The 21,800-nt window shown below is 34.7% G+C and overlaps 2 protein-coding genes across 3 annotated transcripts; one reads left to right on the top strand and one right to left on the bottom strand.

The window, feature by feature from the left end:
* Positions 1-44: 44 nt before the first annotated feature.
* On the top strand, positions 45-15,051 carry LOC145942028 (uncharacterized). 2 transcript variants are annotated; one of them, XM_083048496.1, is made up of 2 exons: positions 45-348; positions 753-15,051. In XM_083048496.1, the coding sequence occupies exon 2, from the start codon at positions 879-881 to the stop codon at positions 1,935-1,937; it is 1,059 nt and encodes a 352-aa protein (XP_082904622.1). In that variant the 5' UTR covers positions 45-348; positions 753-878; the 3' UTR covers positions 1,938-15,051. The 2 variants fall into 2 exon arrangements, with proteins under 2 accessions (XP_082904622.1, XP_082904624.1); XM_083048498.1 differs by lacking the exon at positions 45-348 and adding an exon at positions 473-659.
* A 79-nt stretch (positions 15,052-15,130) lies between these two features.
* Arp5 (Actin-related protein 5) lies at positions 15,131-18,077 on the bottom strand. The gene is made up of 7 exons (XM_083048494.1): positions 17,930-18,077; positions 17,532-17,846; positions 17,171-17,451; positions 16,751-16,969; positions 16,366-16,664; positions 15,946-16,126; positions 15,131-15,872 (listed from the first exon to the last, which is right to left on the bottom strand). The coding sequence occupies exons 1-7, from the start codon at positions 18,036-18,038 to the stop codon at positions 15,249-15,251; spliced, it is 2,028 nt and encodes a 675-aa protein (XP_082904620.1). The 5' UTR covers positions 18,039-18,077; the 3' UTR covers positions 15,131-15,248.
* Positions 18,078-21,800: the final 3,723 nt, after the last annotated feature.

Below are 21,800 nucleotides of genomic sequence, written 5' to 3'. Positions count from 1 at the left end.
TAGGATGCGTAAGATCTCTTATCGCGGCGGATCGCGTCCAATCATGGTGAATAATTGGCGAATCGCGGCGGCGTGACGCGGCGTGATGCGGCCTAAGGAGAAGAGCCAATTAGAAGGCCGGCTTTTGCGTATCGTCTGACGGCAGTGGGCGCGTGTGCGTGTGCGCGCATATAGGTGCTCGTCGCGAAATATAGTAGCAGCCATCTTATATTTTGTGTCGGAGAAAAACAATTTGACCGTACAAATGTTTCGCGATTGTCCGTGAAGCCGCTGGACGACCGGGAGGCGGTGCGCTCGATGAGGCGCGACGTTTTTCGACCCTAGACCCGGACCACTACATTAGCAAAGGTGGGTATCGACGACGATCGCTCGAATCCTTTCCTTCGGAGACGCACAACAGATCCCCTCCCCTTTCCTCACTCTCTCTCTCGAGCGGTCCGGCTCCGCCGTCAAAATATATTTCGACGTTTCTCCATCTCGTCGCTCTTTTAAAAATAGAGCGGCTCGCGTCACCCTGTGGCAGACCGTCTTTCCACGACGGCGTTGCGCCGTGTACGATGGCATCGCGTAAAAGTTATGCAATCAGCTGATCGTTCGGCTATTCTCTGTCACTTGTCAACGATAAATGTCAAAGCGGCTCGGTATAACCTGACATAACCGTACGTGCCCGACAGTCGTTGACGATATAATACTCGCGCGTAGCTTGTCCTGCGAAAAGTGTACCGCTACTCTAGATCTTTGTTCTTACACAGGTGGATTGGTACGCAGGATATGAGCAGTTTGTCAAGCGCAATCTGACTCTGCTCCCTCATCAGCAAGCAGCGCAGCAGCAGGACGAGCAGTCTCAGCAGCTGATTCAACCACAGCAGACTGACATAATGACGTCCATGTTTGAACAACAGATCAAGAGCGAACCTATGGGATTCTACTCTGTTGCTTCTAGTCGCTCGGACGGGTCCAACTCTATGGTGAATCTGTCCGACGATCGAGAGGATCTCTCTCAGCAGGAAGGTCATATGCAGCCCCAGCAGCAGACGATACAGTTGAATCAGCAGCAAAATCAGCAACAGACGCAGCAGCAGAATCAACAACAGACGCAGCAGAATCAGCAACAGCAAAATCAGGGTATGCCGCAGGAATCACCCGGTCGTCAGTCTACAGGTCAACAGACCGTCAAGGAGGGCACACGATCGAAGCCTCAACCTTGCAAGGTTTGTGGCAAGGTGCTGTCCTCCGCTTCGTCCTACTATGTGCATATGAAACTTCATTCGGGAAATAAGCCCTATCATTGTACAGTATGCGAAGCAAGTTTTTGCCGTAAACCTTATCTAGAAGTGCACATGAGGACGCACACGGGCGAGCGACCTTTTCAATGCGAGCTATGTTTGAAAAGGTTTACTCAAAAGAGCAGTCTCAATACTCACAAACGGGTGCACACGGGGGAACGACCGTATGCATGCGACATTTGCCAGAAACGTTTTGCTGTCAAGAGCTACGTCACGGCGCATCGTTGGAGCCACGTAGCCGAGAAACCATTGGTCTGCGACCGATGTTCCCTCACGTTCACGTCCAAAAGTCAATTTGCGATTCACATCCGTACACACACCGCCAGTACCACTTACGAGTGCAATATCTGCGGACGTACGTTCGTACGCGATAGTTATCTGATAAGGCATCAGAATCGGGTGCATCGTGACATGAATCAAAGCAGCTCGAACCACAATCCGCCGACGCCACAGAGTAGCGGCGCTGGTACGCCAGGCACCGGTTTCGAGAGTCCGGTCTGTGATTTGCGCTACAACGAGGGACCGTCGTCATTGGATGGCCTCGCGGGAGCCAAAGGCACCGGCGGCATAGCCGTGGAGATCGCTAGTTTAGCCAAGCAGAACAATCTACAGCTTCCACTACCGCTGCTACATCCGCAGACCACCAACTAGTGTTTAGATGGCAGCAGCATCGTCACCCAGCCCCTGCCGCAACACCAATCATCACAGCAAGTAGTATGTCCCACCTCGGCGTCTTCGCCGTTCACACTTAATTCACCTATGTCTCACACCGAGCACACGAGCACACCGCAGAGTGTCTACCAAACGACGGGCTCCTCCAACCCCTTGGACGGCCCCGGTTCCCAACTCTATCCGCATTTGTCGTCCCCTCTAGACCCGACATCGGAGCCACAACATCATTCGCACCAGCTGCATCGCGGCATCCCTCCGCCAGGTCTTCATCCCGCGCTCTATTTGTACGCTCATTACTCGAATACGAACCCCGCGATTTCGTATTCGGAATATATTCAGCGTAACAATTGAACGCGACTTTTCACTTAGCATCGATCGACTTCCAACGTGTATGATAATACCAGTGAAACTGGTGCTATTTAATCGCGTCGGTTGATCAAAGTGCCTATCGAGCATCCTATACTTCCGGTTTATAATGACAGATGCTCGCTCGTCACTCGGTTTAGAGATACGCTTTTGGTCAAAGAGGGATACGACGACATAGCTGATTGTTTCAATTGTGCATCAATTGTGATTGCTGCTCGAAGAAAAAACGTTTGCTAATACTTTGTGTTCATCTAATGAATTTTATACTCACGAGCATCTTTTTTAACACGAGGTTGAATAGCACCCGTTCGAGACGCGGTTTTTAATCGCCGGGCGATCAGATCGTGCCGGCGCAGGATTTGTATGTATATCGTTCTAATGATTTCATTATCGCACCCGATGCTAGCTGAAATCGAAGCGTGTAACGTTTCTATAGGTCTCCACAATTTCAGCACTCTTGTTTCGTTTGATTTTAATCACGTCTCTGCGAGTATACATATACATATATGCAGGGTTTATCGTAAATGTGGACCGCTATTTCCGGAGCGTATTTTACTCATCAAAAATAAGAAAAAATTCATATAAACATATGTCTAAAAATGATTTTTTTTTATTTTTTATTTTTATTAAATTGATCTCTTCATCCTGCCAAGACGCCTTGACAGATGCTGCTTATAGACATTTTTTTAGAAAACGATTTGCTCTTATTTCGTTTGAGAATGAATTATTTTAAGATATAACAATTTTCTACTGTTTCGTATTGTTGCAAATAAAATAATAATACGTATTATAATTATCTTTTAATTCAAATATGACGTGAAAACGACGCATTTTTGTACATATGTTTATATAAAGTAGCGGTCCATATTTATGATATTCTTTGTACTTATACATGTGTATATATATTATGCGTGAACCATTACACACACACACGTACACATATTTATATTATATTTTTAAAAGAATTTAGTCACTTGGATCTGTGATATAGATAGTAATTATTATCTACAATGTTTAAACTATTGGTTTACACAATTTTCATAAATATCAAAAGGAGGGAAAAGGAAAAGCAATGTCACGGAACGAAATTTTATCTACTTTGGTTTCTACCGAAGATGTTTGGTAGACACCCTACTATTAATTTTACAACAGTAACAACAAAAACAACAACACTATATATAGGCTCGATACCTATATCTCACTGTCACTCTACTCTACTATTATTCTAATTAATCCTACCACCACCACGTCTATCACCACCACCGACATTTCCCCATATATTACTCTATCTCACTACTACTATTACAACTATTACTATGCTATCGTCACCACTATTACTCTACTGCTACTACGTACTACTAAGCTATTAAACTATTATTATTAGCGCTAGATACACACACATACGCGTTTATTTCGCCAATCACGTGTAGCGCATACGATCCGTCACATAGTCGTCATGGTTTCTCTTTAGCTTGAAACGCGCTACGAGAATTCCTTATGTCGCTTTTCTCTTTTAGATCATAGAACGTTTATCCCTTCGCAACGCCAATGAATACATTCGTTGTGACGCGGTGCGCGTTTTTGTGATAAAAAAAATTTATTATTCTTTGTTAGAAGATAGAGCACAGCTTTGAATCAGTTCTATATAGTTGTACTTACTTTCCACATGAAGTATGTGTACAGATATATTGTATATACGCATATACAGCGTACGGATGTATTATAAAACGGAAGTACTAGGGGATGCGAGACGTAAAAGAAAAAAAAAAGTTCTTCTACATAAAAGGCGCAATAGGCTGTTGATTCTTCGCGAATACTGTCTTAGAGCTATTAGTTCGTTATTACCTTCTGTTCATTAACGCCGCAATTTTCTGTGCAAGCGCGGGGGAACCATGACAATCGCGCGTATATAGAGCTGGAAAAGTTGTTAGTTTCAAGAAGTGCACATCTTATACGGCGATTACCACTTTCGAGTAATCGTTCTAAGATAGTTGCGACCAAGTTGTGCAAATGCAATTTACCCATTATTAATTGCGCGTTATAGAGCTACGAAGGTACACAAACTGAACAAGAAAGCTATATATTATATATATATACACATATATATTTGCGCTAGCGTGCCTCTCAAACTTCCTTGTATCGTGATTCTCTCTTTTTCCTCCTCTTTCTCTTTCTCTCTCTTTCGGCGATCAAGTTTTCACATCGTAAAATGATCAAAATGATCCTGCGCGCGTATGCCTGAGGCTTTTGATTTAAAGAGGATGCAAAGTCACATCTGGGCAAGACTGACTTTTACTGTAATGAACTGTAAGATACGAAAACGTTTGTTCTCTTTCTTTTCTCTTTTTTGCCTCTCTTGTCTCTTTCTCTATTTATTTTCTCTTTTCTTTCTAATTTCTGTTTCCATTGCATGTAAGCGCGCTGAGGAAGGATTAGACCGATAGAGTCTCTTTCATTGATGAAGAAGAGCCGCGTAAAACGTATGTTCTTGGACGACAAAATGAATTGGAAAATTATTGGCTAACTTAAGACCTACCATTTCATTTCATTGACGTAGTTAATTAATTAACTATAATTAATCACATTAATTAAAATTTAATAAGCTATTAATAAAGTTAATTGCGCGTAAAAAAAGTAAAATCGTGAATGCGTAATTTTTGATTCATGATCAATTGAGGAATGAGATGTAACGAGAGAAAGCAATTGATTTTTTTTGTCGGCTAGTCATTGGGCAGCTCTACGAGATATTAATTGTACTACTAAAGCTGTGATTAAAGCCTCCGTGCATATGATCGCGCAGCTCCTAATTATAGTGATACATACACATATATATATATCTATATTTTGTAGCTTATTATAAATATGTAAGTAAAAAAATTAGAGAGATTAGGGACATCTAAAAATCGATCGATTAATTATCAACTTCGATCTCCTCTTTTTTTTCGTTTTAAGCCTACATCTTCACAGTGTTGGGCAAAAAAGGCATATATTTAGATATCGTATCTTATCGTTTAGGGTGAATAATTACATGAGTGAGTATTTAAAGAGAGTTTTATACGAACGCGCATAGATCGCGAGGGGTTTATGTTTTATAAATTTTTATATATAATCGTCATACTGTTTGAAATAGAGACGCTTACTTTCAGGTAAGCTAATTTGATCTTATCGACACATTTTATGTCAGATTTCTGTCAGAATTCATTAATCTGCGAAATGTCAATTCATGTTTATGCTGCACACAATTATATTACACAATATAGTACTCGAGCGCAGATTTAGTTTACGTCTACTTAAACGTCTAAAGAAAATATAATGTACGGAGTACATTTATTTGATCGAAAAAATATTAGTTTACCTGCGTTCCTAAACGTTAAGACTGGAATTTGCACAAAAGGAAAACGACGATTTTGAAATTTTATATTAAATTTAAATTAATTTCGCGATCTGTAAGGAATTTACTTACCAAAAGCAAAACAATCTCTGTTTGTTTAGTAACTGAAAGTTGCAATTACGTTTCTAAGTAAACCGATGAATTTAAGTCAGGGAACGATCATAGCCAGTGTCCTGAAAATGTAGTGAGATTTTTAGCTGTGTTATTCAATACTTATAGTATACGAACTATTTCAGACAGTATATATCGCATACGTATAGGCTATATGTATGTATTTTTAGGATATTGCCCAGCACTGAGATTCTAATCGAAACTTCCGAATCGGTAATAACGATCTCACGCCGACAACATTAATCGCTTTTCCATGGGACGTATGTATCTTCGAGTTGTAGTATTCGTGGCATGTATATCAAAAAATGTGTATTTTCGTAAGAGGAGGGCACACAATATAGGTCCTTTCTTCAAGAGAGCACTCGTCGGACCAATACATATGTACATATAAAAAGTGATAAAAATGGAAACAAAGAAAAAGACGTTCCGTGGCGCTTCTAAAGCGTAAAATACGTCTGCAAAAAGTGCTATACTTATTATACGCGGCGAACGAATATTCGTTGTACGTAAAGGTACGCGAACGTGAGATGCACATTTCCTTATTCATTTTTCTATTCTTTCTTTCGTTTTTACAAATCACTCTGTGCACTGATCTTTTTTTCTAACTACCGGATAGAAAATTTCGATGTTTGAACGATTTTCTTTTATTATTTTTTTAATTAAGTATTTCTATATAAAAATGATTTTCTTTGTACGAAATGTTACGAGTCAAATCGATAAGTTACAAAACGAGGATTCGTATTTATATCAGAGATTTCAACTGCGAATATGTTTGACTGAATTCGTCTTTGAGATGATTGATATCAAAAGTTCGAGAATGTAATATTGACTCTGTTCTACTTTTCTCCTGCCCGTGACTAAAATAGATTTGCGCTAGTTTATTTTAGTTCCACGGCTTATATTCCCTCATATAATGTCCTTGATTATTTCCGGTAGTTGGAAGATCGATTATCATTGTAATAGAGATATTGCATCGCTTCGCTGATTCATTCTTCACTTTGCATTACAATGTCAGAGAGCAATCGATGCTACATCGATGATATAATTTGACGTAAGATCGATTTTACCGTAGTAAGTTTTTACGAAAAATTGGACGAAAGGGTTTGTTACCCTGATTATAATATGTTGAAGACGCGAGAACGTGATGGGCTAATGTCGCCAATCGCACGCAAGGAAAAGAACAACTTATGGTCTTACGCGGATGTGTAATTTCGAAATTTATTACATATATAAAAGCACGTTGAATACATACGTAATATAATCAGTAAGGAAATCAAAAGACATTACGCTAACCTGAGACGCGAGCCTCTACGTAGAACATAATTCAAGTTACCGCTTATTTCACGATAATCTTTACGAGCATTGACGATTGCAAGCAATCAAGGATGAATAAGTTTTACGCTACGTGGATTCATTTGAATAATAGTTGAATTAATAACTCGCAATAATGAACACTTTTTAGCTGAAATAAACTGTTGCGTGTAATACTCGAGATTATTTGCTGGATTAATTACGTTTCATTAATGCTTAGCGCTTCGCGCATATTACTGTCTCAGCTGAATATAATATTTATAATGATATATCATTAGGAGAGATATACGGTTGACTTATTTTAATATTTATGAATATTACAGAACATTATTTTTTCTCAATGAAAATTCTAATCACATAAAAATCGATATACGATATGTAAAACTACATATACATATATATGTTTTTATATTTTATTAATCACTAATAATTAACTAGAATTGCACTCTAGTGTAATGAGACGGAGCGATTATGTTTTGAGTTAATTTTCGATTGCCAAAATGTTGGCAAATAGTCATATGAAAAATATCAAATATTTTATTTGATTTTGTGACAACAAAATTGACAACAAACATATATTCGTCTTCTCAACTATCTTATATTATTCAAATTATTTGCAAAGATTTAATTTACTACATATTCTTAATGCTGCTGCATACAAAATGTGTCTATATATAAACGAGTATTTTGACAATATATTTTGATAATAAGGATATTATTATGATCCATATATTTTACGAGTTTCCGTAAAAAATGTATCATATATAAAAATTGGCTGTTCAGATTACGTCTGTGATTTTATTTTTTATTATATTAATTTACATACATTAACAACGGCATTACTCTATTAAGAAATTTTATTTGAGATTGAGAGCACAAAGCTAATATTTATTTTTATCTCGGAAAGATACGAATGATGAAATTTTTTTCATCATTATTTTTACATTAATCTGACTTAACATTAGTCACCCATATCTTGTGATTGAATGTTAAATTTACTATTGCTTCCAAGACAACGATATTCTCTGCAAATATGTTCTCTCCCTATCTTTTATAATTTTGCGGTGCGGAAGAAATATAGTTACATATAATGATAAATTGGCGATAAAAGACGATCTAACCGTTTATAAATAAATTACGATTTTCATTACTGTACATACATTTTACTTTTTGTTTGAGATATAAATTGCTTTTATTTGCGTCCGCCTATTACAGTATTAGATTTCCTCATATTTTTATTATTCGAGCAATTTATATGTAGAGAGAAATTAACTTTCAAAGAATATAGATAGATATATTTAATGTTATATTGTGTATCGTGTAATATATAACAATAAATTATATAAAATATTATTTGTATTTGTTGACGCGTTTATTAATTTACGAATTTATGCATATAAGAGATATGTCTCGCAGTCTCTTTGTATGCTAAATATAGATTCATAGGGAAATTCTTCCGCACTCTTCTTAAATTCTATTGTCAATGAAAATTTTATAAATCGTTTATAGTACATCATGCCATATTCATTAAGCATGCGTTGATTGTTGTATTATAGGAAAAAAAAAAAAAAAAAAAAAAAAAAAGATAAGTGAATTATCTTCAATCATTGTACTCTAGCTAAATTTTTCAATTTTGATGTATGAAATACGCATGTATAGGCGATTTATTTTAATTTTTTTAATATATGTAACAACATGCAATGCAATTTTGAAAATTATACGCGTTTTAAAGCTTGTTCACTGTAAACATCGCGATAAAGTTCTTCTTTTTGTTTTAATCTTATTTTTTTTCTCACTATAGCGAAATTGTAATATCTCATTGAACTCTTCTTGTACGTAGGTTGATTTACATATATTTGTGTGTGTCAATGACGTGCTCTTTTGCGTTTGAATAGAAATTGGCGATAGTTAACGTAGCTATCAGTCGTAATTAAATAACAAAAATCACCTCCAGTGTTAAATTGAATAAATATCAAATTATAAATTATAAGATGCCAGACAGCCGATAACGTTTTTCAAGTATCGTGATGGTGCACGAGAACTGAATGTATGTAAAGAATGGATTTTCTCTCTGAAATTCTCTTTTCATGTGTTGGCGTTAAATTATTTTTAAAATGCGAAAGCACAATTTTTAAATTGTGTTTAAAAACATCGAAGAAAGAAACATTGAAATACATAGCTGCTCTTGGGAATATTTTAGGACATGCTTTTTTTAATGGCATACTATACATTTGTTTATACATTGATGCCGTAATCTTTACAACGATATACGCGTCTGTATTTTAATAATTCTATATGAAATAAGGGATGAAATATAAGATAATTTTTACGTATAGAGATTTAACTTCGTTGTATATTTTTTGATGCATTATTTTTCTGTATAGATTTATATATACAATTGATTTTGTGTCATATAAAATTTGATTTTTCTAGATTTCTCTTAAAGTATTATTATTACTATAATACTCATGAAAAATGTTTTATATCGAAAAATGAATTTTTAATATTTATATTTTTGTTTATTTGCGTTAAATTGAGAATGAAGAATTCATTGCATTAAAAAAAAAGTATTATTCCTGGGGCAGCAAATTCAATTAATAGAAAAAAAAATAATTATAATTTTGCAAGTATCGGTTGTGCCATTATAATCGAATATATTGTTGTATTATTTTTTTGTTGCACTATATGTATATACAAATTTTTGATTTTATTGATTCACAGATTCGTTTTAGTTGCCTTTCTGCCCTTTTTATATTTGGAGTATAAAAATAATTCCTTATTTAAGCGAGGAAAAAAAGGAAAGAAACGAAATGTAGAAAATATATAAAGAGGAATAGAACTCTCTCTTGGAAAATTATATTTGTTTCACGATTGTGAGATTTTTTGTTCTCAATTGTTTGAGCATGCATACAATGATATCAATTATTCAATTATTTATTAGAATATGGAATAATCTTGTGTGAAACACTATACCCATCAATGTTAGATAGTTCGTCTTTGTCATATTAATTAATTGTCATGTAATCATATCAGAGAAGAATACGATATGCATCGCATATTCTAACATTCTCATACAATTTAACGAGCTGCTCTGCACGTATCTTTTCGATACACTCCTTCAGCAAATTTAAATGATTGAACCGTGTGGAACTATTGGTGGTGGCATCCTTACTAAATCTCTCTCTCCTATTAAAAATATATACATGGTCGTCCTAAAAATATTACCATTTTCTAAAACGTATTATTCATTGGAGAGAGAAATACATTTATTGAGATATGTGCAATATATATAAAAATCTTTAATCTCTTATTAAATCCGAAAGAAAATATTAAAACCATTTCGACAATTGATGTTTCATGACGATTAAATGATTATACGAAAGAGATTAAAGTATAAATTCGAAAACGTTTCTCGTTTCAATGAACAATATCGTGAGTAAAATGGCAATGTTTTATCGGAGGACACTTTCATTCCTAGAACTATAAAACCTGGCTCCTGGTCCGACTACTTTTATCAAATGTTCTATCGTGCCGTGTGATCGACTTCGTACTTGTGATAGCCCCGGTTAAAGCACAGCCCTGGCTCGTACGTTTTATACCCTCGCGTCGCCTGGCACGAGTAGCACGTGATGTAATTAAACCTGACTTTCGGTAGGGAGAGTCGATCGAGGGAAGGTCTCGCGTAAGAGAAGCGGTAAATAAAAAAAGAATTCGAGCTTTCGAATTTAGCGATCGGTTTAGCGATTTAACCGTAAAAAAAAAAAAAAAAAAAAACGACCGTAACGAAGGGACGACACCTAAAACGAAGACAGAAAACTTGATGAAGCAAGGGGTGGGAAGGGAGAGGGGGGGGGGGCAGAATTAATTAAATTGACGATGCTCGCGTCGCTCGACATTGCGCCTGTACCATTTTGCTTCTTTAGCAGAGTACAATGCCATTTATTTTTGTAATACGTTTACGTAGGATAGCTCTTATTTTTATAGAGGTTTACCGTGCTACCGTAAGTCTTATAGAGGCCTGCGTAATAAAGTAGTATAGGAATTTTTGGTGTCGCGGAGTCCACGGTGTGGAAGATATACATATACATATATATATATTTAAAAAAAAGGGACACGCACTTCTAGTACTGGCTTTAGTTTGGAACGAACACGGAGATGTAGGCCGCGAAACACGTAGAAAAACTTTACATTATCAGGGCAATGATTCTCAAAGCAATCTTTCCGCGGGGGCGAGTGTATGGGAGGATGAGAGAAATGGAAGAGGGATTTCGACAGGGATTTCTCTGTACGAATGAGGGAAAAATATGTGTTAGTTGACCACATCTTTTGAATTACAGCAATAAAAAAAAAAAATATTCCTTCGCCTTGGCGGTGTGAGGGTCGCGCGACCGCTTCGACAATAAGTATTTCACTTTTATCTCTAAAGATAAATTATTGCCGAAGCATCGCTCTTTCTGGTATCGAGACGATCATCGTTTCGATTTGGGCGATTTACTTGATCCACGCGACAAGCTAGATTTAATACGATTGTGTGAAACAGATGTACAAAGAGTACCGTGTGTATCAAGCGAATCACCCTGAAGGGAAGGGATGTAATAATCAACGGAGGCACTTTGGGATTAAACAACCACGTTGGGAGACAAAATGTCATCATGTAGCATTTTTAAAACATATATAGAAATAATCTATTCAAAAGAGATGTAGACGAGATAAACAGAAAAAAAGGAACACACATTCACCGGCACATTAAACGGTGTATTTATCGTTTGATTTGAAATATATTGATATTTTTGTAGCAACCGACGAGAGAGATTTAACACACTTTTCACACACACATGTACGAGAAATCTGCACATGTATATACATATAATAATGGTCTTCCTCGTCCAACAATATTTTTTTGCAACGACGACGAGAATGCGCGTCTCGGCGCTTTGCATTTAGTCTTTACAGCTTATCGTCAACACTTCTGCAATAGTAATGCACACAGAGGTGATAGTGTCATAATGTAAAGAAGTTTGCGCGATATTTATGATATCTTGCATATAATTCGAGATGATTCTACAATCACATTTTAAACAAGATTGCGATAATAATAAATAATCGGCACATATATGATACTAGTCTTGTTATAAGTATATATTAAGTTTGGAAATGAGATATGATTAATTTGTTTAATTATAATCGAAATAAAAATTTTTGAATTTTAATACGGTAAAATTAATATTATATTTATCATTATCTTGTTTTCAATTATACTTTCTCATTAACACAATTATTTCCTTTCCAAATATATGTATATACTCCGCTTTTTCACACATATTATCTATTATATTAATTCTTTCTTACGCGAGCTGTGAAGGATTAATAAATGTTTTAAAGAAATCTGGTCTATCGGGAGTGTTAAAAGCCAGGCCGTAAATACAAGCGTAAGCTTCTATCGCTAATAATTCTCTCAAGTCAAAGTTTTAAACGGTGCCTAAAGCATTTGATTAAAACAAAAGCAAGTCCGGAATTGCGTGTCGTCAAACCTTTAATGATGAATAAGGAGGGATAAGAGGGTTGCTAATAAACCGCGGATATATGTATGACGTATATCCGCATCAGCCACATCATGTTTTAAAATCACAGGAAGAACAAAATTATGATACGATACGACGATAAAAAGATATATGCTTATTATAATATACTGTCGGTGCGTAGAAAGTATCATGTCACATGTATGTATACACCCGCAGTGTGTATGTATGTATGTACGTACGTATGTATGTATGTATGTATGATGTAAACAAGGGGATTATCGTAGCGCTCCGTTAAGAAAGAATAAAATATATAATTAAAAGATAATTAACGCTACCGAACTAATATAAACGACAATGAAGAAAAAAAAAAATAGGTAGGTCTACGCCGATTTATGTATGTACGTATATATATATATAAAATATAAGAAAAATGCGCGAGTAATGCACTTTTGTAATAGTCATTTTGCGAAAAACGATTAAAAAAAAAAGAAACAAGATAAACTATAGCAGAGAATAAAAAGTTGACGCTTCGTATACCATAGTTTTTATCGACATATCCTATCTGAACACATCCTCTTTACGTACATACTGCATAGTTATTATTACAGGTACGTGTTATATATAGGATATTTTATGAGTAAAAAAACGATACTAATTACGATTATTATATTATTGTAATTATTCTGATTATTATTATTATTATTGTCATATAATTAATGCAAAGGATATAGGTGCGTATAACATAAAGATGGTACAACTAAGGCAAGCATGTACTGTACATAGCTGTCAATCCTTATCCCATCATATGAACGATATACATAAATATATATGTATATATAAATGCATACAGCCATTATATTAGGAAAAAAAAAAAAAAAAAAAACATTAATTGCATTGTTGTACTAATTATTATTTTGTGAATTATTATTTTTTTGTCATTCTCTTATATATTATTATTATCATCATGCATACTATTATTATCATTATGATTATTGTTATCATTGTATCAGCATCGTCGTCGCGGCATTATTTTAATGCTCTACATATACTTTTAATTATTATTGACGGAAGTAGCCCCTCACTTATAGCATATGCGGATCAAAAATTGTATTTATTTGCAGATTGGATTCTACCTCAATCTTATCGTAAATAAAAACTACCCAAGTGTCCTCCACACCTATTTACCCTTCCATTCTCTCTGTGAATGAAAATTTCGTAAGATATAGTGTGTCATTACAAGCGAAATATTGATTTGCAGCGACCTCAAACTGTGATAGTTATAAAGGATATTTAAATTAAGTTCTGTATTCGCTATTATCCAGATACATATAATTAATCAGTGAGTCTGACTAACAAAATATGTCTACAAATTTGATGTTCAGCTCATTACATGATTATGTGCGATAAACATGATGTAAAACAAAACAGATTATTAATTGTTATCCTGATGTATTTCATTAAATTTTTATTAATTTTCGTTGTTTTGCAGACATTAAAAGTTTCAAAATTTATATTAATTTTTGCGATGAGCTTTACAATTTTGTATTTGCAAATGTTGTCGGCTTGCACTGTATGCTTTTGTAATATTAGATTTTATATTGCTTTAACAAAATATATATTTATGCAAATCTTAGTTTATTTGTTTCAGCGTGTTGTCTACAGAAAGATTAATATACTATGCACTTTATATGCAGAAGATTCTGTAAAGAACATGTCTAACATTATAATAGTGTATACATCACGTTTATGTTATTACTTTTACTTGATATAGGTTGAGAGTTGAGAGTATGCAATGCATATAAAACGAGGAACTTTTTTTAGTCTTGATTAATTATGTACTATGAACAAATGCTGTGCACCTGTGATTTAAGAGTTTGTGATTATGATTATCATTTATGTGTAAACACCTCTCTTTCTTCTGATTAAACTCGAATGATCGGGGAAATTCAAGCGTTATATTACGATATGGGTTCCTTTATTGATGCGCAAGAATTAGTAGTGTTAATTGTAGCTATCTATGGGGCCTCGATAATGATTTCAGTGTGTATTATATTGTGATGTTAGCATAAGTCGTTTAAGACCAAGAGCGGAGATTTGTAACTGAGGTTGCTGTAAAATCAATCTTATCGCTAAGGTGAGGGATCACTTTCATAATTTTTTAGGCTACACGAAGAACGCCCCGAAGAAGCCGATGTCGATTGTCCTCGAAAAATAAGAAAAGTAAAACGTGTAAAACGTATAAAACGTATCCCGCGTAATTGTGTTGAATGGCGAAATGCGATGTTTGGGAACTGTATATTGTGATCAGCAAACAGACTACAATGTAGTTTGTTCGTAATAAAATGAACAAACAGAAATACTTGTGTAATAAAGTAGGTATCCATGAACAACAGCTGGTCGTATCTTTTGTTAATATCCAATCAATAAAATCTCATTTTTATATATTATGATTAAACTATATTGCATATAAAAATTGTATTTAGTTACCCTGCCTGATGAGATAAAAATATTGAGAACATTTCATTTATATTGTTTAATTATATGTGATTCATTATCAATAATTGTGTGTGAATCCTAATTATTTACCTTTTATTCAATTTCTACATCAACTATAGCGTCTTCTACAATCACTTGCTCCGATGTTACAGATACTTGTATCATTGGTAAAGGATCGGGCGATCGAGTGTAAGTATTACTTGACAAATGTTCTTTGAAATACTCACCACCTTTCTCCTCATATTCTTTACGGCTGACTAAGTACTCAGGAAGATTGCCATTTAAACCAAAATCTCTTGCACCATACCAAGCATCCAAGCTGGTATTTTTTGCAATATTGACTTGAAAGTTTGATCCAAAAGGTCTCATTTCGCGTAGTTCACGTTTCAATCTTTCCAGTAATCCTGGGAAAGCTGTTGGTCCACCAGTAAGAAATACGTTACTCACGAGACGCGTTTGTTCTTCAGGCGGAAATTGTTTTAAAACAAATTCGATTGTCTCGGCAATTCCAGCTTCTACAGAACCAACCATAGACGGTTGAAACAATAATTCTGGTGCCCTTAGACGCTCTACGCCTACATGAAGTTGGTGAGTCTCCCCAGGAACCATGGGAACGCTGGAACCAGCACTATCAAATTCTGGATCATGATGACGTAAAACATCTTCCAATTCCAATAACTTTTCTTGCTCTAATTCTGAATCAGAATCGCCACCTTCCTGCAAGAAAACATTTTGTAAGAAATGATGTTAATTTGTACAACATTTGACGTAAATAAGAAAAAATATATACTTTGTTTATAACTTTGTATACATCCCAATCTTCGTCTCGCATACCAAAATCATCATCACGTTTTTCTTTTTTCGCCAACTGGCTAATTAGACGCATCCTCTCCTGTGCAGCAGCTGTTCTTCGCTTTGCCATATCTTGTCTTCGTTGTCTCTTTGCCATACGTTTATCCAATAATTCTTGTCTATAAAAAATAAAGATTTAGTAATATCTGTCAATCAATATAATATTAATATAATATAATATATAATATTAATATAATATAATTTATAATATTAATATAATATACATATAATTAATATATAATATTAATATAATTAATTATTAATAAATTAATATAATATAATTTATTATATACCAATATATAATACTGTGTGTGTGTGTGTATTAATAAAATATATTTTAATGCGTATAAAAAACTACCTTTTTTTTTTTACTCCAGCAATCCATTCATCAAAATCTTGTTGATCCTTAGGTTGAAGACTTGATTTAATTTTAGGTTTTTCTTCCATCACTATATTTTCCTCTTGTGAGTTAGCAGCGACAATTTTCTGTCTGGTTCTCTCTACTTTTGCTTGTAGATTGTTAATCATTTTGATCAAATCAGCTTCATTTGCAAGAGAATAGGTTTTTAATGCTTCATCAAATTCATTAATTTCACCTTCTTCTAAAAGATCTTGGACTGCCAACAGCTGGTTAAGTTGCTCTTCATCTTCTGCCAACTATAAATATGAAATGTTAAACGTCAAGTTATATTATAATAATAATATGATAGATATATAATATAAATAAAACAAAATGTGCCAACCCTTTCTTCTCTCTTTCTTGCATTAATTTCCATCAGTCTTCGTGCCAATTCTCGTTTTCTTTCTTTTTGCTGCTCAAGTGTAAGGCCAGGAGTTGTAGCAGGTGTGATATATGGCAATTGTACTCTTAAAACATGTGTATCATAATAGTCCGCATCTGCCCATTTGGATAATTTGTTTTGATAATTTAAAGCAATCCTCGAATGTTCGTGTATCAACTCCTGGAGATTATGAAATAAATATCTAGTAATTGCTATTGCTATAGTAAATATATTTAGAAGTGTTTATTAATATTATAGTAAATATATTTAAAATATATAAAAAATAATTTAGTATATATAAATATATAATGTAAATTTAATATATTGAATGTTTTGAATAAAATTCAATATATTGAATACATTTAATATAATGATACGTACTTCTGCACGACTAGGTGTTATTGCATTGACATGTACTGGATATTTTAATTGAAGAAGTCTATGCATATACGATGTTATGTGATATCCACCAACATTGATTCTTCTTGCATTTGTGGCATCTGCTTTTCCATCTAGTATTGGTATTATATGGGTTGTGTGATATCCTATGCTAACTATTAGTCCGTCAGGCGGGCAGTTGTTGTGCTGATACGAAAATAAGCAATCAATACCATATGCTATTGATGGTACATTGTAACATTCAAATAACAATTCTGCCATTACTGAAAGACATAATTAAATTAAATTATTATTGTGTGTTTATTATGAAAATTATGTAATATATAAATCATTTTTTTCTTACAGTTACGAGAATAATTGGGATTGAGAAATGCCTCCGTCAAAATAATTGGGTGATCTACGCTGCCCTCCGTATCTATACCCATGTGTGCAAATGTATAATCAAATATCTGTTCTTGAGCTTCGAAATGCGTCACTACATTTCGATCAAACTGAGTCTTCAGTTGAAATCGAACAGCTTCGATGTTCGCTATGTCGTTTCCAACCTGGGGCTCTCCATCTTTCTTGCCACGTTCCTTTCGCGGTTTCGCTATGAGATTCTTAAATATTAATTGCGGTTCCTTGTCAGTAGCCCAACCGACTCTGCAGTTATAGGATCCTAATTCGAAAGAAACAAACAGTGTGCTGTCAACTTATCAGGTATAACATAATTAAAAGTATACCACATATAATACAAATTACCATTGTCAATAACGAGTGGCGTATACTCGGTCTTCACTCGTTCTGGATAAACGTGTATTATGTCCGGTACAGCCTTTATATCCTTCAATTCAATTAATTCTATTTCCATTTTACTGATCCGAGAGCTTTGTAAAGCGTACAGTTACAAGACAGCAACATAACCTATGCTAACTCGTACAGGTATTGCCTCTAAAGATATAAAGGAACTACGATTACATATAATACGATTATATATATAATCTAAACATAATAACATCATTTCTCTTGTATTTATCGTTCATCTGTTATCGTATATTTTTATCGTACTTATTCATTAAATACAAAATTATCTAGCAAAATGCCAGAATAAATTGTTTACGAATTTGAATTGGCCGCGCATAAACGTCACTACGTCACTACTACGTTAGTCAAATTACTACTTTTTCTAGTCTATTTAGTGTAGTATATATCTTTATTGACTTCGGTTGTTTTTAAAAACCACTGAGCAGAATCTGCTACAACAATCATGTGAGGTAATGTATTTACTGTTTTATACGTTATAAAATGTAAGATAATCAATAAACATTAACGAAATTGTCGCGTGAAAATAAACATTTTATATTTATGAATGTATATATATATCTGTAGCGATTTAACGTACGAGTAATAATTCTTGGAGTACGCATGGATTATTGATAACTATAACCTATATTGCTTATTTATTGTACACTGTACTCCAATGTCTCAGATGTGAAAAGATTGCATTATACATGCTACGCATTTCTTATTAGTGAGAGTTTCATATTGTTATTTTTTCAGGAAGCTCGTCGCGTGTGCGCATATAGCGGGGAATCTAATATTCGCGTACGCATTGTATATGCATGGATGTAATCCCATAACGTTTGAACGTGTTGACTTATTCGCACGACGAGTGATAGGAATAAGGGCGTACACCATCCGCTAAATTCGCATGAATATTCAACAGGCGTATCATTCGAATATCGACACTGAAGTTCGAAGGCACCTCGATTCCTGAAATGTATGCGATGTCGGCGTCATTACATGTCGGAAACGGTCGCGCGCACGCGGCCATACGCGGTATGTATATGAATATATGTATATGTATATGTATACGAAGATGCATTATCTATCGGAATAACATTTGTGGTTCTAGGTTCTAGGTGAAATTCGTGAATATAGCGTTGTTATTGTAATATTGGATGCGTTTCACGCGGGCCTTACGTCTTCAATGCAGGATGATCACTATAAAATCGCATCACGAAATCGCACGCACCGTATGCAAATTCGTTCGCGTAATAGAAGCGGTTTTACTTTGCTTTGCGATTACGTTTCACCCACGGCCATCTCTCTGTGAGTACTTTTTTTATCCTTTGCCTTTGCATTTCTGCTTGTTACAAAGCAATAAGCGATCCAAGAATCGTTCTACAAAGATTTGTCACGATATTTCGAATATAAACAGACCTTTGTTACGCGCGGATCTCAAGTGGAATCGCTTTCCATGAAAAGTTAACGCGAGGCATAGTAAAGACACTTTGTTCTCTGTTCTAGCTCTGATAAGACAATATGTTTCTTGCAACGTTTTGCTACATAGAAATAGGATATTCGTTATAACGATTCGTTGGGAGAAGTGCAATGTAAAGAGAAAATTTGTAGACAGAACTACAAAGGCTTCGTCAATTAAATGTAGCTGCACTTATAGCAAATCATATAAACTTTTACGAAATTATTATAATTTATATTCCTATTTAGTAACGTTTATGTTAATATATATAAAAAAGAGCATGTATATTTTTATTTAAGCTTAACAAGAAGTTTAGAAATTTATTGAATCGATGAGAAATAGAGATATATAAGAGAAATACAATATATAATTATCGTTTGAACATAGATTATAAAAATAAGAATAATTCCTTTTTTGAAAAGTAAATTTAATATAGTTTAATTTATCATAGTTATAGTCTTTCTTTCATTAAAGTATTGTAATTAAAAATAATTATTTTCGCGTATCGTATAGGTAGAATGAATTTTTCGAGAAATTTTAATACGGAGCAATTATTGATTAATACAGAATGCATTTGATATAAAAATTTGTCCGTTATATTAATTAGAATATAATATTAATATAAGAGTTTTTCGTATAAAAAAATAAGTCGGTCGAGCAGATGTTTATTTCGTTTTACTTTTAATTCATTAATTTCCCTAAAATTTAAGCTTTCAACTAGGGAGGATAGTCTCGTTCATATTCTACTCTCTTTTCCAGACGAGGGTCGATCTTTTCGAAGCGTGTGTGCTATAAAGGGATAGCCAAAGGTCTAATTGCAGCCATCAGCGAAAGCCGACGAACCGGAAGCGGGTGGAAACTTTGAGCATTCTTCGCGAGGTCCTCCATCGTCGAACGCGTTGAAAGAATTCCACGGCAATAGCAGCTCTCTGCGCTCTCTTTCGCAGGTGATCTCTCGCGCAAAGGCTTTGGTCCATTTTTCAGTATTAGGAGGAAGCGATAGCCGCCGAAGCGATCGGTAATCGATATCGTGGAGCTCGTAAACTGGCCAAACAACGATACGTACGGCCCGATTGGTTTAGCTTCGCGAAGGGCGAATACAGGTGCGCGATTGGTTGAGCAGGTGAACGATTGGTTCGATCTATCCGCGTTTACCTCTCTCGTTTCTGCCTTTAGCTTTTGTTCGGTCTATTTGCGGCACGGAACTATGTATAAAGTACGCAGGGCCGCGCGAGAACAGTTTTATGAAACACGAGAGATTTCTCGAGATGTTTGATTTATATTAGCCTCACTACATTCTTTATTTGCTGTCAGTTTTTTGCTTTGTCGAATTAAAAGGAATACTTGTGGCTGCTTATGTTCTTTAAGATATATAATATTGAAATGTTTTTGAGAAAGAGTTTAAACTATAATCTATAGATCTTTTTCTTTCACGTAACATAGTTTGTCACGCGTCATCATAAATGTAATTTTTAGTTATTAGAAAATTCTTTGTAGTATCACGATCGCGATATGCTGAACGGCGGGATATTCTTTTCGCGATTCGTGCCATTTCATCGGCTAGTTTTCGTTATTCTTCCCTGAGGCGCATCGCTCGAACTTATAGTTTTCGCGGGCGTTAACTCTCGTTGCGTCGTGCAATTTAGCGTTTCAGCGACGTATAATCGCGTTAAAAGTCGAGCACCAACTCGAGACGAGGCGGTAATCGCCCGTTCTATCCGATAACGAGTTTCGTCTAACTTCGCGACTGCGTAGTGGCGGGGTAAGAGAACGACAAAATAAAGGAGCTGTCCACGAAGACAGTAGGCAAAGGGTAAGAAAAATAAGAAAAGGGCCGACGAATAGAATCGCTGTAAAAGGAGCAAAACGCCTCACAAAAGATATATCTCTCTCTCACTTTATATATATATTAATATATAATATATATTATATTACATTATAAATTATATATAAATATTATATATATAAATATTATATTAATAAATACATATTGTAATTTATATATATATATATATATATATATATATATATATATATATATATATATATAGAGAGAGAGAGAGAGAGAGAGAGAGAGAGAGAGAGAGAGAGAGAGAGAGAGAGAGAGAGAGATTTGAAAATGTGGAATAAAAGTAAAAAACGTTGAGCATCTTTTATATACGAAATTATTTTATCTTGCGTACAAAACATTTCTTTCGAACAAATTCTTTTTTTCACACCGCGCAATATAATCCGTATTTTTAATATCGATTATTTGCGTGAATGTAAAACAAGAATTTATGATTTATATTATTTATAATAACAAAAAATGGTTTATATATATTTCAGGTATAGCCCGCGCATTCAGGCCGGCGCACGCGCATGCGCGAC

The sequence above is a fragment of the Prenolepis imparis genome, unplaced genomic scaffold, assembly GCF_030444845.1.
Source record: "Prenolepis imparis isolate NDT839.2.m4 unplaced genomic scaffold, iyPreImpa1.0 SCAF_10, whole genome shotgun sequence".
NCBI lineage: Eukaryota > Metazoa > Arthropoda > Insecta > Hymenoptera > Formicidae > Prenolepis > Prenolepis imparis.
Note: the sequence above shows the minus strand (reverse complement) of the source record. Positions and strands in the feature narration are given on the sequence as shown.